At 44.5% G+C, this 15,957-nt stretch overlaps 1 protein-coding gene across 1 annotated transcript; it reads left to right on the top strand.

Annotated features, from left to right (window-relative positions):
- The first annotated feature begins 30 nt into the window (after nucleotides 1-30).
- Nucleotides 31-15,488, top strand: Prosbeta5 (Proteasome beta5 subunit). Its single transcript, XM_077648031.1, has 7 exons — nucleotides 31-239; nucleotides 303-453; nucleotides 5,608-5,719; nucleotides 8,516-8,615; nucleotides 9,167-9,196; nucleotides 11,731-11,935; nucleotides 15,345-15,488. Exons 1-7 carry the CDS (start codon nucleotides 93-95, stop codon nucleotides 15,434-15,436), a joined length of 837 nt encoding a protein of 278 aa, XP_077504157.1. The 5' UTR covers nucleotides 31-92; the 3' UTR covers nucleotides 15,437-15,488.
- Nucleotides 15,489-15,957: the final 469 nt, after the last annotated feature.

Here is a 15,957-nt window from a genome sequence, read left to right as displayed (position 1 = left end):
GCGCCTCTACAATTTGTTTGTTTTATAAGAATTCGATTCTGTCTGCTTGCAGAAGTGGGCATTTCCTAGCGGTGTGCGATTTGTGTTGTATCATGGCTCTCGAAGAAGTCGTCAAATTCAATTTGCGCTCTGGCTTCGGCAAAGCATCATTAGACCAGCAGGATCTTCTTGCGTATGGCGATGCTTTTGGATCCAATTTCAAATTCCACACACAGTTGGCTCTTCCTCCGTTCCCAAATGTGAGTAAGCCTGACCTCGTTGTTTCTCATACTGACTGACGCTGGTGCCTTTGAAATGTGCAGCCTCAGGAAGGAATGGCAGCGCTGCTGAAGGATGATTCTGGGAAGCAGATCAAGATGCATTATGACAAGGGTACGACTACACTTGCGTTCAAGTACAATGGCGGAGTTATCGTGGCTGCAGACTCCCGAGCCACGGGTGGAGAGTACATTGGTAAGAGCCAGCGCACGGATATGGTTAAATCTTTGTGGTGCGTCGTTTGCAACCTATTTTGCGATGGTTGGACGCAAACCGTTCAGAATTACTGACAATACTCCTCCGTCTAACAACGTGCAGTAGGCTACGCCATGCTGTCGGTTGTGGATGCGGACGATGCAACTCGGGTATATTACTGGAGTTAACTTTCCAGTTAAATTGGTGGACAAATGCAACTAACACTCTCTAATACCGTGTGGGGTTCATCCTGTAAGCGCAGGATAAAGCACAACAAGCACTAATTTCTGCTTTATCCTGTGCTGTGCTTTCGTCGAATGACGCTGCAAAAAGCACCTAAAGAAATGGCGAGAAAAGCCCAGACGTTTTCTTTTTATTGTTATCAGGTAACCATTGTAAGAAAAAAAAAAGTTGTTTGCAGCATTTTATTCATGGTTTGAAAATAAATAGTTAACCCTTGTGGTCTCTTTCAGTCTTTTGATAGAAGCCTTTGGCACCACTTTTTTGTTATTGGGTGTTTTAGTGTCATCTTAATGAAAATAGCTGTAAAAGCCGTACTGCTTTACACGAGCACTGCTCTGCGTCGTCTTTCATTGGCATTTTCTCTTTGTGCAATGTAGTTTTGCCGTAATATTAGCCAAGGCCTGTAAGTTACACTGTTTCATTTGGTTCTGTACTTCAGTATTGGACTTACTAGTGTCAAGATGGTGCCCAAGTGTACTTCGGTCAAAGGACGTGATTTAGAATAATGAAAAAAAGGGGGGTATATGACGGACCCTCTTGTAGATCCAAGATACCGCAGTGTCATCAGGTCCTTTTTCTTTTTTTTTTTAAATCACTAAAAAGATCATGGGAGTGCTTGCTGTTCATTCTTGCAAAGTGCAAGTTACCATGCCTGACCACCCTTGGTGCCAGTTGTCATTGCATTATTGCTCCAATTTTTCGTGGTTCCAAATATTCGCACTCTCACCCTTAATTGCAGAAATGATAATACGGTTAACAATGCCGCTCTTTTCAGTAACCACTACTGTTGACCATTTATGCTTTGGGGGCGTGAAATATGTGGCTGTTCCTATACATGGCTTGCACGTGACATCACTTCTGCCCCATCAACCGCTGGCGGCCATGCTGCCGAACCATTTGTCCGTCACCGCCCTTCTGCCCTGTGATGCCTGATCGCTCTTGGGGCGCTTTGGACTATTTTCTTATCCTTTTGGTTGCAATGCCTCCTCCACAAAGAAATGAGCCATTCAGTGCAGGCTATTACTCTGGACTTGTTGGATTGGCATGTGTACGCTATGCAGAACAAGTGCAAATTTATTTATTATACCTCAAAGGTCCCTGGCCAGTACATTACATGAAGGGTGGGCATAACATGGCAAAAGATGTTAGGTGAGAAGGCTTGATGGTGGGTTTCAATTGCAGACTTAAAACGTGACAGGTCATTCATTGTGGAGCACCGCAGCGGTGGCCAAGTGGTTGAGCATCCGCCTCGTATGCGGGAGGTGCGGGGTTCGATCCCCAGTGCCGCCGGGTACCCACCGGTGATACAATGGGTACAAGCTTTCCCCTGGTCTGGTGCTCGGCTTATTTAGGGTGAAATGCTTGGGAAATGGGTCTCTGACCCCACCTTGAGAAGAAGAAAAAATACCTTGTGACATGGCGCTCTTTGGCCATAGCTGCCCTTGCGCCATAAAAAAAACCCATAATCATCATCATTCATTGTGGAGCTATGTCCTGGCAAGTGATTCCAGTCACTGGCAGTTTGGAGAAGACGATTTCTGGCATGTAGTTGTGTGAGCATGTGAAGTCTGCATTGGAGTGAGTATTGCGGTAATAGCAGTAAGGTGGTCTGATAACATTGTTATCTGGTGGCAATCAATGATAAAATCTATGAAAGAGAGAGAGCCAGGCTATTTTACGATGGAATGTGAGGGGAGTAGATCAAACTGTGCATTTAATGCTGTAATACTGCTGTTGTAAGAGTAATCAGATAGAATGAATCTAGTGGCTCGTTTTTGAATTGATTCGAGGGTTGTGATAAGGTTATTATGGTGAGGGTCAATGCGCTAGCATATTCTAGTTTAGGGCGGACCAGGGTCTTGTAGGCAAGCAGCTAAAGGGAGAGAACGGTATTTGCCTTACAGTGGACGGCTTCGTTTAGTGTCACCCCACACGCTGTGTAGCGGGCATGGTGCAAGCACCAGATTGCGACGTAGCCAAATTAGTGACGCTGCTTACATGACTTGTCCAAGTTTAATCATTGGAAATATGAACACCTAAGTATTTGCAGGAGTCAGTAAGGGGGATGATATTATCATTAATAAATAAGTAGTAACTACATAGTTACGACAGCAGTGGAATGATAACAGGGAAGTCTTGCATACATTGAGATTTGACGATACGGATCCGTACACGCTGCGACCAGGAGTCGACACGACGATGGACATTGATGTGCTCCCTGAAGTGACCCATCGGGGTATCCTGAATTATCTAGTTAACTCCTCCAGCTTTGTGATGATGGAAGGAATGAAAGCCTTCAAATCATTGAAGGTACACAACTATTTCACCGGCGGGTGGGTGAGAAGCCTGTCTGCAATGTGCCTACAAGGCGAAAAAGTGTGCTTTGGCATGCCACTTTTTCTGCCGTCATTGCTCAATACACTCGTGGCGATTCGAACCAGCCTGCCTAGTGCTGTAGCCAAGGTGCAGCGATGGGAGCCAGTCTGGATTGGTGTTGTCGAACAAAACGGATGGCGTCCCTGCAAATCAAAAACATTTGCTTCTTCAGGGTTTAGTCCTTGCTGCCCACGTTTTTGCAAACATCTAGTTCACAGCACAAGCGTCTTGCCTGTCACGAAGTGCACTCTGCACACACTTAAAGTGGGGTTCTCGGTGTGCAAATTGTCTTTCTTAATATGAGCCAGCCACAACCCCCGCCGATTCGCACTGAGCATCTTTGAGCGCTCGCACTTGCCTACGATGATCTTAGGAATGTGTAAGAAGTTTGTGTTAGTCAGCTTCTATTTTCACCTGGTGCTGTCGCTACTGTTGGAGCAGCCGGCGACAGCACACAAAACCATATTGAAGCTGCAGATGGATGCAAACTAACACAATACGAGCTGACAAAGGCAGCGGTAAGCTATAGGCGGTCTGACAGTGGTTTGGCAGCATTGCCAACTGGTGTCCCATGGTCACTGGATGTGGCGTCGATGCAAGCCATGTATACAAGGGATGTGTGGTACCACTTGAAAATTTTTTTACTGGACAGCTGTTAAGCGCGCACTCTTTAGGCTGAATGTCGGTGTTGGCTCAGCCGGCGGAGTGGGCTCAGGAGGGTGGTTACCATGCAGTGAGATGGCGTAAGGTTTCCTTGGAAGGAGGATGTTTTGGTGAAAGCGGAAGAACGTGGCACGCTGCATCTGCGGTGGGTGCTGTGAACTTGCCGCACTCTTGGAGCAGCTGACTGGAGAGGAGTGCTAGTGGAAGAACTAGTATGTGTGGAAAATAGTGGTCTATTACTGTACACATATATATATGGACTGAAAATTTGCCTTGGAGAGTACCGTACTAAACATGCAGCGAGTTTTTTTTTTTTTTCGTTGACCTACAAATATGGTTCCTTATGCATAGCATCGAGCTCTTACTGTCTTTTAAGCCGTGTGTTTCTGAGGGGATGAATTGCAAAGCATGATCAATGACTTAGACAGGCAAAGCAGAACAGTGGCTCTAAAAATTAATATGCAGAAAGCTAAAGTAATGTTGAACAGTCGCTGAAGGAAACAGCAGTTTACGATTGGTAGCCAGGTGCTGGAAGTGGTAAGGAAATGTCAGCTTGGGGCAGGTAGTGACCACAGATCCAGACCACAACACTGAAATAACTAGAATAACAATGGGATGGAGTGCATGGGCAGGTACTCTCACATTATGAATGACAGTGTACCAGTATCCCTCAGGGGAAAAGTATATAACAGTTGTATATTACAGGTACTTACCTATGGGCCAGAAATGTGGAGGCTAATTGAAAGAGTTAAACAGTGTAAGGGTTAAGAGACAGGAAGAGAGAAGTGAGTAAATGAACAAATGCAAGTTAACGACATCCTAGTCGAAATCAAGAAGTAGAAATGGGCTGGCGCGGGGCATGTAATTCAAAGACAACGATGGTCGTTAAAGGTAATGGTCTGGATTCCAAGAGCAGGCGAGCGTAGCAGGGGCCAGCAGAAAGTTAGGTGGGTGGATAAGACTAAGAAGTTTGCGGGGATAAGGTAGCCGTGGCTGACACAGTACAGGGTTAAGTGGAGAGATATGGGAGAGGCCTGAGTCCTACAGTAGGCACATTCGGGCTGATGATAAGTCATGCTTCTGATCAGAGCATACTTCAGGGTGCAGACGGGATGTTTCATGCATCTGTCATGGTAAACCAGTCTCTCCTCGACCCCCTTTTATTTTCTTTTTATTTTCATTTTCTGTCAACATCTGTTCTTTAAATGAACTATTGCCTAGCCAAAGCACAGGAGCTATGCTGGAACGTCCGCTGCCAAGCTGTTTGATAACATTTATTTGCTAATGCAGCTGTCTTTGCCTCTTCTGTCCTAGAACAGCTAGTTGCATTTGTAATATCAGAAAGGTCTTGACAATGTAAACTTTCATGAGCCATAAAAAAAAAACAAGCTTCCCGCATCATCACAAACTAGTGATCAGTTCTGTTAGCTGCCCCCACATTCTCCATATCGCTGCCGTCACTTGGATCAGCAGGTGTGTTGATCTTCTGAAGGAGGAACGCAGTTCTGCTTTTCACTGAAGTAATCATTACTGTTGCTAAACTAATGGGATTCATTCCAATAAAACAAACGTGGCAAAAAATTCTCCATGCCAGAGTGCCCCACATCACATAGAATTTGTGCAGAAAGCTTGTGGGGCCTTTTTCATGAAAAAAAGTAACTTTCATCCCAATCTCCCCTCTTATGCACCTTTGTTTGGCTTTGATGATACACTACCTGCATATGCCAGCTAGCCCTATAGCTCTATTTCCTTCATGTTTCACTCTGTTAACAGTAGAAGTGATGTTCAGCTGCTGCTACGACTGTGATGTTGGTTTAGATCTATCTAGGCAGTAGAACACACACACACACCTTTACCCCATTGCCTCTGCAGGTTCACAGACAGTGAAGAAAATTATTGTGATCAACAAATACCTCCTGGGAACCATGGCAGGTGGGGCTGCAGACTGTGTTTACTGGCAACGTGTTCTCGCTGAGCGGTGCCGGTAAGACATTTTTGCCTTTATTTTCATGTCACTGGGTGCACTCCATGGTGGAAAACAAGAAAAAGAATCCTTTTTGTTTTACTGGTGTCTAGTATTTTCCACAATTTTCAGATCATGGCAGAGCTACCTTCAGCCTGCTGCACAAACCCAACTTACGCTGACATTCTTTTTTTCACATCTATAGCTAATATCATACACTGTTAACTGCTGTATCTTGTGTTACTGATTAATACCCCTGCCACATGGCAAATTTAATGTCATTCCCATCGAATGACATTCGTTCGAAGTGACTTAGTTTGCTGCCGCACGAGAAAATGATATTAGATGAAAACAACATTAGGTATCGAATGAGTTTACAGAACTCATTTGCCAGTGATCTCCGAGCTAATGTATTACCTCGGCACCAGAGATTCAGTGGGAATGTACACCAAAAGTAAATTACAAAAGCGTCACAAGCGTTATATTTCTGTGTCCGTATAATTGTGTGGTCGTTCGTTTATGTGTATAAAAATGCCAAATAGCATTAAAAAAGATAACTGTCGCACTCGCTACCAGCCAGCCTAGATGGACGAGCAGCCATGTTTTTATATAGCCCGGCCCGTACCAGTGCCTGTAGCCAGCCCATGAGCCAGCTGTTTGTTGACAGTGCCTCAAGCGCGTTGTGTTGCCGGAGTGCTGGCTGTGCCTGTTGCGGCAGTTGTGCACGCGGACTTGTTTGGTCTTTTATGCTGCGTTAATCTGCTTCTGTACTGGGCCAGCCTGCTGCGGCTTTGTGCTTGCAAGCATAAAATCATAGCAATCGCTTCCCGCTGCTGTGAGTCCATTTCACAAAGCGACATCCGCCATTTGCCTGCCGCCGCTGGCTGAACTTTGGCTTGGCTTGTGCTCGTGGTGGATAGCAGTGATCAACACGTTATTGAAATGAGGATTAAGATTTTAAAATCGGCTTTCATTCGCAAAGCAATACTTTTGGCAGTGTATTGAAGCGTACATCGAAATTTTTGTATGCTGCACTTTCTCTCCATCGCAATCGCCATCATTTGCAAATGGCATTAGTTTTGGCCGTGTAGCAGCGCGCAGAAAAAATGACATTAAGTCGAACAAATGTCTTTCGATGACAATGACATTAAATTTGCCGTGTGGCAGGGGTATTAGACAATCAGTGGCAATAGCCATGTTATTTCATTGTTGGACTACTTTCACTTTACTACAAACATGTAGCGTTTACAATTCAAGTAATACTTTGTTCACGGATTCATAGTAGCTGTGGAAAAATTGTGTGGTGATGTGTTGAACTGGCAATGAAGGGCATTTAATGGGTATGCAGTTTTAATTGGGAAAAAGGCTGAGATGTTGCAAGTGGGGATAGTAGTTAGTAGACACACGAAAAGGTACACAAACTTTCAGCTATCAAGTCAGTTGGTACTTTTCGCTTTTACGCTAAAGAAATAAGTGTGAAAAAAGGAGATAACTTTAAATATACCTAATTATGCCGTTGGGAGCTTTATTTGTGCATCCAAAAGAATAGGGGTGATGTGAACAGAAGTGCAGAATGCTGCAATGTCAATAGTGGCATATATGTGTGAAGCAGCTATTAATTCTTACAAATATATGCACTTGATAATTGATTTTAAACTACTTCACCATTGCTCATTTCATTGATTTTGGTGTCACATTTAAAATGCCATTATACAATCATCACTTCTATGTCTGACTGAAGGCTACTAATGCCATTAGTTGACCGAAGTACTATGTGGGAGAATTGATTTAACAACCCGCCGTGGTGGCTCAGTGGTTAGGGCGCTCGGCTACTGATCCGGAATTCCTGGGTTCGAACCCGGCCACGGCGGTTGCGTTTCGATGGAGGCAAAACACAAAGGCACCAATGTGTTGTGCGATGTCAGTGCAAGTTAAAGGTCTCCAGCTGATCGAAATTATTCCGGAGCCCTCCACTACAGCACATCTTTTTCTTCCTTCTTTCACTCCCACCTTCCTCCATTCCCTTATGGTTTGGTTCAAGTTTCCTCAAAAGCCAATTTTCAATTGGGGAAGAGTTTATTATTGCCCAGTTACCAGAGTTACTTTTACATCCTGTAGTATTTCATCACTGCCAGCTGGGGCACACACTCACACAGGCAATAAAATTTGGAAACGTTTGCTTTCACTCAGAATTGTTACAATTGCTATGCCATTTGCTACAAATTGTGCCAAGAGAGCCACAGTGCTGTTTTGTGATGAAATGGCACTTCAGCGTGAAACTGTCAACCTTGCCTCAGTTGTGGCTTGGAGAAAGAAATCAAGTGTCTAAACTGTTCAATGCCCTTGTCAAATGACCGCCTCAAGCTTGCTTGATATAAATGGATGTGAGGCCACCGCAGGATTTTAATCTAGGAGTGGACGTTGTTTCACATGGCTTTTAAGAGCAGCCTGTGCACCAGAGAACAGCCGCAATGTGTCAGTTTTGTTTGAGAAGGCTATGTTGAAGCTGTGCAACAATGTTGTGAGCAAATGTTTGGTAAACCTGAAAAGTAAAATTTGATTGGTGTCCATGACACTTCTAATGGTTAGGTGACAAAATAAGTCTTTTCCTCTATTTTTTTTTGGTCTCCAGAGATTGCACTGAGGTTGGACGCAGTATTGTTTTGATCTTGTTTTTCCATTTTTGGCCTTCATGGGCCTTTATTTCATGGTAACCGATCATGCTTTGTCCTTGACAAACCCTTTCCTTTAAGTCTTAATTGATCAACGTTCTGAAGAGCTGTAATGCTTTATTCTGTTTCGTTTTTCCTCTCAAAGCATATATGAGCTCAGAAATAGAGAGAGGATCTCTGTAGCAGCTGCATCCAAGCTTTTGGCCAACATTCTCTACAACTACAAGGGCATGGGCCTCTCCCTGGTGAGTGGAGCACATTTGAGGGTGTCATCCTGCTGCTTTTGCCTGTCTATCCACCTGCATTTTGCCTGCTTGTTTGTTTTATGGCTTGAGTAAAGCAGCAATAGCTCTGTGCCAAACTTTACTCAGTCTGTTTTCCTTTCTGCTGTTGCTGTGTGGAATATATCCGTACCTAGAACCTAGCTTTGAGCATCACATAGTGCAATTTTTAACAGAACATGTTGTGCTGTAATGATGTTTAGTCTTGCTTAAGGTGATGAAATACCAAAACTTCGGGCTTTTCCTAGTGGTTGTTATACCTTCACATGATAGTTGCTATTCCTTGTTACTACAGTAAGGTTGCTATATACTGTTGTCGTGTTAGTTTGAAAGGTCTTTCCTGTGAAATTAGATGCTCCTGTTTTCATTAATTTACTAGTCTTGACAGCTAATATGCTTATGACTTCGAAACAATGTCTCAAATCAGGCAAATACTTTAATGAAGTGCATTCTTGTCATGTGTTTAGTTTTGAAAGTCCAAGTTTTAATTTTTTTCCGTTCCCTTCCTTTTCTAGGGTGTCATGATCTGTGGGTGGGACAAACGAGTAAGTGGAACGAGGTGTTGCTTATGTTTCCTATCAGGGAGCAGTAAAACAAATAGCCATTAGTTGTATTTATTGGTTTGAAAAAATTAGTGTGTGGCTTTTTTCTTTGCCTATGCATTGTAATCAGCATGTTACTGTGAGTGTGTATATAGATCAATGTCGTAAATTGTGCAAGTCCACCTGCGTTAGTTTTAAAACAGATTGTACATAGCAGACTTTTGTGATCATGCATGCTTAAAAGCTCCCCTATTCCCCCCCACGTGATTTGTGGTGAGTGGGTGAATATTACTGTAGGGTGGCCCGTAGCCTAAATAGGGAATGGGGAAAAGGAGGGGAGGTACTGCATGTCGATACATTAGTCACTAACAGTGACCCCGCAGGCCATGTTTCACTACAGAATTCCACAAGGAAAGTAAAGTTGCATGCACATTGCATGCGGGAGTGTTTTTCGTGGCCGAGGCGGTGGAGGAGTGTTGGTTCTAATGTCAACATTTGGAAGCAGTGTTCTAGTAGACTGTCTGCTTTCCTACCTATTTGGGATCAGGGGTCCAGAATAGGTGCTCCAGTGTTCATGCTACCTAGTGTTAATGCAACAAACATAGGCCTATGGCCTTTCTGTTGTTTGTTTCTCTAGTTGTGGTTAAAAGCAGCCTGTGTGGTGAAAATAGGGAGCAACATTGTGTGCATTGAAATAAAAAAATAAATATTCAGTGCAAGTATTCATGCACAAGGGAAAGAGCATTCAAAAGGGAATATACTTGACCTGTTCCTACTGAGTGCAGCAAGCTCCCATATACTGTTGGGAGCAAGTAGTTTATACCACGCGCCATTGCACGGCTTGCTGCTCTTGCAACACCTTCCAACCTTTTCACAGAGAAGTTCATGGATTGAAACAAAAAAATTTACATGCCTCTAGAAAAAAATGGCCACCTTGTCTCATTTGAAAGTGGCGCACTGCAATGAAGTCCAGCCAGAGATAGCGATATACACCACTTGTAATCCTAACAGTATAAAAAGATAATCATTTTTTTACATTATTGCTTGGTATTTTTTCTCAACACGTTTCACAACAAATACTACTGATATTTATCAGTCACCTCTGTAATGCCTTCACCTCCAGGTGGCATAATTTGTTACTTGTACCAAAACCACCATTGGTTGCTCCAAACTAGCATTTATTCTGCTCCAAAACATGCTACAAAAATTCAGATGTTGGTTCCATCTCTGGCATTTGCACTTTGTTCTTTCTCTGCATTGGGCTGCGACTACAAAATGAGAGAGGCTGCTCTATAGTATTGACGTTTTGCCTGCTACAAAGCTTGTCCCAAAGTGCCCCTTGGCCATTTCCATTGCTGTCACAATTTACTTTTGCTATATGGTTCTTTTTACATAATGTAAATTAAGCTCTTATAGATGCCTTATATTTCACTGAGCTCATTGTTTTTTGCTTAGTTACATTTGCGCAGTGACTTTTGGTGAGCTTGATAATTCTTCCAGTCTCTACTGGATATTCAATTACTGTCTGCAACGTAATATGTGTAAGTAATGGCTGTTGAAGAAGACATGCTTCAAGCTATAGTCTCGAAACTGTCAATTGCTGTTACATTTCAGATAATATCATTCCCCCCCCCCCCCCCCCCTTTTACTATATGGTGTTGAGCTGCTAAACTCGAGTTTGTGAGATGAATCCGGGCTTTGTCATCACCATTTCAGTACAGGAGGAATGCAAAAACACTTGTTCTCAGAGAATTCAATGCAGTTTAAAGGGGACTATGCAATAAATTAATTGAGATTACGTAAAGCAGACGAGAGATAGGCATTCGATCACTCGTCACCCCAGTGCAAGAATTTTTGAGCTAGCATCAATAACAGCAAAGATATAGACTATTAAAAATTGCGCTCCTCCTCTCCCCCCTCAACTCGTACACGAGGAGCACCAGAAAAAAAATAAAGAGAACAGCTCTGGGACTGGGCCCTGCCCATGAATACGTCATCCGCTGACGTTTATTTTGCAACTTCCGGTTGTCGCTCCTAGCCCCCCAGCAGCAGCGTCGGCGGCGTGGCGGCATCTCTCTGGTCTCTTCTCCTACCTGGATTGCGGCACGCGTCGGGTTTCTTTGCTTGTCATCTGTGGTAATTAGCAGTAATAAACCCGGACCTCGAGGTGCGACTGCTCGCTTTTACGGCCGCGATGGGCATCGAGCCCTATGCGTTGCGCACGAAGAGCCGTGCGAGTGGCTCCGGAACTCCCGGCAGAGGAAAATTGAAACCATATGCGCGAAGGCAATGCCCTGGCTTGCTTGCCCGAGAAGGTCGCGCGGCGGCACGAGCAGACGATTTTCACGGCTACTGGAAATGTGCCCGTGACGTCGTGGCTGCCGTGGCTCCAGCGAATGAGTGAGAGCGTGTGGTGGCCTGGCGACGTCGTGGTACAGTGACGTCTTTGTTCCACGATTTTAGTTCCAAAATCAGTCACTACGAGTAGAAGGAAAGACAACTTACAATGGAATTTCAAATATCACTTCCAAATGCAGGGACCTGGCCTCTACTATGTGGACAATGAAGGCAACCGGCTTTCAGGCAACCTTTATTCATGTGGCTCTGGCTCAACATATGCCTATGGTATTCTGGACAATGGATACAGCTATGACTTGTCTGATGAGGAAGCCATCGAACTTGGCCGCAAAGCCATTTTTCACGCCACGTTCAGGGACTCGGCCAGTGGAGGCATTGTACGCGGTAAGCGGTTTTCGTTGACTTCGTGTATGTGCCGCCGTGGTGGCTCAATGGTTATGGTGCTCAGCTGCTGACCCAAAAGACGTGGGTTCGATCCTGATCACTGAGGTCGCATTTCAATGGAGGCAAAAGGCCAGAGGCCCATGTACTGTGCGATGTCAGTGCAGGTAGAACCCCAGGTGGTCGAAGTTATCCGAAGCCCTCCACTGCGGTGTCCCTCATAGCCTGGGTCGCCTTGGGACGTTGATCCCCATAAAGTCAAACTTTGTGCATCTGTGCGAGCTTATATGTATTGCATTTATTGGATAGTTTGTCATAGCTCATTACTTAACCTACATACATTTAGGTAGACATGTAGTGGTATTTTTATTGTACTTCATTGGTAAATTATTAGTGTTGTTTCAACATACAGGTATATAATTAGTGTTTTTCTGTAATATTAGGACACACACAATATTAGGGACACCAAAAAGGAATAGTACCGTATTTACACGATTGTAAGCTTCCTTTTTTTTACACATAATTTTGACATATCAGTACAGTAACTGTAGTGATTTAAAGGGACTCTAAAGGCAAACATAGACTAGCTTGATGATAACCTGTCTTGTACTCTTGCATTGTTTGTTCTTGGCACATTAGTAGTGATCCCAGAGAATCACAAATCGAAACGGAAGTTTTTCAATTAAACTCATCGGTAAAGGATACTTTCTAAACGGTTATACACAAATAATTTTTCATTGCATTTTTTTTTTCTTTGAAATGATGCACAAGTTGTTAGTATGGATCGCCACATGGTATTTGCCTATGACCACTAAATAATTTAGGATCGAATTTTGTCTTGCACCTGTTTTGGTTTCATCAGCCAAGCGGTGGCTGAGATGAAAGCTCTGCATAGATCACACGAAGCATGAGAAAAAAATAAGGACGCTTAAACTTCGCCTAAGAGATGTGATAGCACCTTCTCCTTTTTTTGCTCTTTTTATTCGTTTTCGTTTTCATTTTTCACTGATTACCAGTCCACAGTCACCAAGCTCAATTATCGATTACCAATCACTATCTCTGTTACACTGCACAACATACTACGCCACTACGTACTCGTATACATCATTTGTTTCAGTACTATGAAGCATCGTAACACCGCCTTTTCATTCCGTGCAATTTCTGACGCCTAATTAGCATATTGCCACACAGTTAGCCATTTACTGGCGCCGCATTGCACCCACGGACACTCTGTACCTGCTCGTGGTTCCAACAGTGCTTCGAGACTAAGTTCTGCGCGCATGCCACAATGAGCTTTCTTCCAGCCACCTCAGCTTTTCTCACACATTGCCGTGGATACGACAGAAGTATTACTGGCCCCGGCTTCCTACAGCTGTCCAACACTATGTTGTTAAGTCGTGGCGCGAGTGCCAACGTCAGAAGACTCCACCTGTGAAGCCGGCCGGCTGGCCTACTGAAGCCCATTTATCCGCCTTGAATCCCTTTCCACCAGGTCGGCATGGGCTTGCTGGGACCATTTCCGACATCATCATTAGGCAACAGGTACATTATAGTTGCCACCGACTACCTCGCCCGGTATTGTGAAACAAAAACCCTTCCCTGCGACACCGCTGCCGAAATTGCTATTTTTCATCTATAGCATTGTCCTCCGTCACGATGCCCCTGCGGTCGTTTTAACTGATAGAGGCATGCCTTTTACATTAGCCCTTACTCGGGAAGTTATGCGGCTTAGTGCCACAGTCACCGTCAAACCACTGCCTACCATCCTTTTAACAAATGGACTGACTGAGCGGCTCAATAAGACCATTGCCGCCATGCTTTCCATGTACGTCAACACTGACCATAAAAACTGGGACCAGATCTTGCCTTATGTCAGGTTTGCCTATAACACTGCTTTCCAAGAGGCGACTCGCTTCATGCCGTTCCGTTAGGTGCACGGTCGCAATGCCACGACTATGCTCGACGTAATGTTACTGCCCAATGGTGCACGTTCCTCCGTTGCTGGCGCTTTGCAGTTCGTTCGGCATGCAGAAGCCGCCCGCCAGCTAGCTAGACAGTGAACCCATACCCAGCAGGAAGGCGATGCTCAACGCTACAACCTTGATCACCGGGTGGTGCTTTACCACCCTGGCAGTCAAGTTTAGGTTTGGACCCTTCTGCGCCGCTACTTTGGCCCCTACGAGGTACTGCGCAAACTTAGTGACATTGACTAAGAGTTGTGGTCGCTCCTCCAGGCGGCATCCGAAATTGTCCACATTGCCATGATGAAGCCCTGCCACGCCCGCTAGTACTTATCAAGTCCGGTGCCACAGACTCTATACTGGCCTCCCGTGGCGCCAACGGAGCAATGCCCTTTCCAAGAGGAGGGGCAATGCCACACTGTTACCCATTTACTGGCACCGCCATGCGGTGCGACAGCACCTGCTGCTCTTCCTTGTCTTTCCCCGACTCGTGCGTTGGTTGGCTGAGTGTGTCTCCTCTGCCCTTTCTGCCTGCTTTTGGTGACGATATTTATATTTGCTGTTATTTTTTTAATTACTATAGCATCAGTAAACAGTCCAAACACACGTTACTAAGTCATACACAGCACAATACGTTCACTAAATGCCCCTCTAACGCGCTTGAACCTACAATCCTTTGTGGCCTATGCATTGTGTGCTCGTCGCGCGCTGAAGACCTGGGTTCAAACCCCAATGCCAGCCTGTTTTTGTTTTGTTTTTTTCCCCTACTGACGCAGCACGATGGTCGACGCTAAGTTTTCAGTGGAACGAGCTCCTTACACTTTCGCATAAAGCTGAAGTATAGTTGCTGCGTGTTTTGTGTTTCAGCTGTTGAGGAAGGCTGGCGTTAGCGTAGAGAATTAAAGCGACAAAACAGCAATTGTATCGCAATTCTTCTCGTGGTTCACATGACCTATACGGAACTTTGACATCATAGCTATCGCTCGGCTGCTAAAACCTAAACAGGTGAAAGAAAAAAATTTGGTTATAAAATATTTAGCAGTCGTAGGCGAATGTCACGCGGTGATGTGATCCCACATATAGTAAGGCCTTATGCATCATTACAAAGCAGAAAACATGGTACAGAAATCTGGTGTCTGTACTCCTTTAATAATTTGTTATGCACTAGCTTGTACTGCTTTGGGTAAATAACCCGACACCCCAGTTTTAGGGGGAAGGGAACTGAGAACAGCCAGCAGAACTGTGAGAAACAAAAGCGTTATAAGGCTGCTTGTTGTTTTTCATGAAGACATACTTATAAGTATTGTCAGATGCTGCTGTTGCAAAATAACAGCCATGCCTAGACTGCTGTCAAGACTTTTGCATGGCCAGTGGTCTCTGCATGCATGAGACAGAACACCTGTTTGGAGTGAGTGCATGTTTTCTTACTCCAACAAAATTGTTTTTTCTAGTGTATCGTGTCAAGGAAACCGGCTGGGAGTGCATCAGTGAGGAGGACTGCAAGGACCTGTACTACAACTATCAGGCTGAGAACATGCAGTGATTCTCTTGTTCTGCTGACTTGTACTGCACCAGTAAACAAGCAGTAACACTGATCATAATTTGCTTTGTCATCATCCTTTGCATTTTGAATATCTGACATCATTTCTCGATTCTTCACTCTTGTTGACTGATGAGTTTTGTTCTGGCGAGTGTTGACCATAGCAGGGGCACATCGCCATTTCCCACAGTTCCTCAACTATTTAAGCTGCAAAGGGAAAACACTAGAGCTGCTCCAGCTTCACCAGCCTGGGCGGTACACTGCGTGACACTGCACCACAGTGTGACATGTACTGGCATTCATTCTTGTGCACTGTCCACAGCCACAGTTTTCAAACAGCATGCGGGGCAGGTCAGTTCGTTGAACCACAGTTTCAAGCATAATCGTGTTTTTAAAATTCTAAAAATTCCTATGTATGTGGTTTTTACAACATACTGCCTTCCTGTGCATGTAACAGGATCCAGGAAGCAGTGAAATTTGTACACTTGAGAATGGAAGTAATGATCAGGAAGGGTATCGGTAAC

The sequence above is a fragment of the Amblyomma americanum genome, chromosome 1 (genome assembly GCF_052857255.1).
Source record: "Amblyomma americanum isolate KBUSLIRL-KWMA chromosome 1, ASM5285725v1, whole genome shotgun sequence".
Taxonomy (NCBI): Eukaryota; Metazoa; Arthropoda; class Arachnida; order Ixodida; family Ixodidae; genus Amblyomma; species Amblyomma americanum.
The sequence above is the reverse complement of the archived record's forward strand: the minus strand, read 5'-3'. Positions and strand labels throughout refer to the sequence as shown.

What these genes read in the sequence shown, in the direction of transcription:
- Prosbeta5 (XM_077648031.1), top strand. Translation starts at nt 93, where the DNA reads ATGGCTCTCGAAGAAGTCGTCAAATTCAATTTGCGCTCTGGCTTCGGC. An exon ending in GTTCTCGCTGAGCGGTGCCG is followed by an intron (nt 5,720 to 8,515) that starts GTAAGACATTTT and finishes TTCCTCTCAAAG; the next exon opens with CATATATGAGCTCAGAAATA. An exon ending in CAGTGGAGGCATTGTACGCG is followed by an intron (nt 11,936 to 15,344) that starts GTAAGCGGTTTT and finishes TGTTTTTTCTAG; the next exon opens with TGTATCGTGTCAAGGAAACC.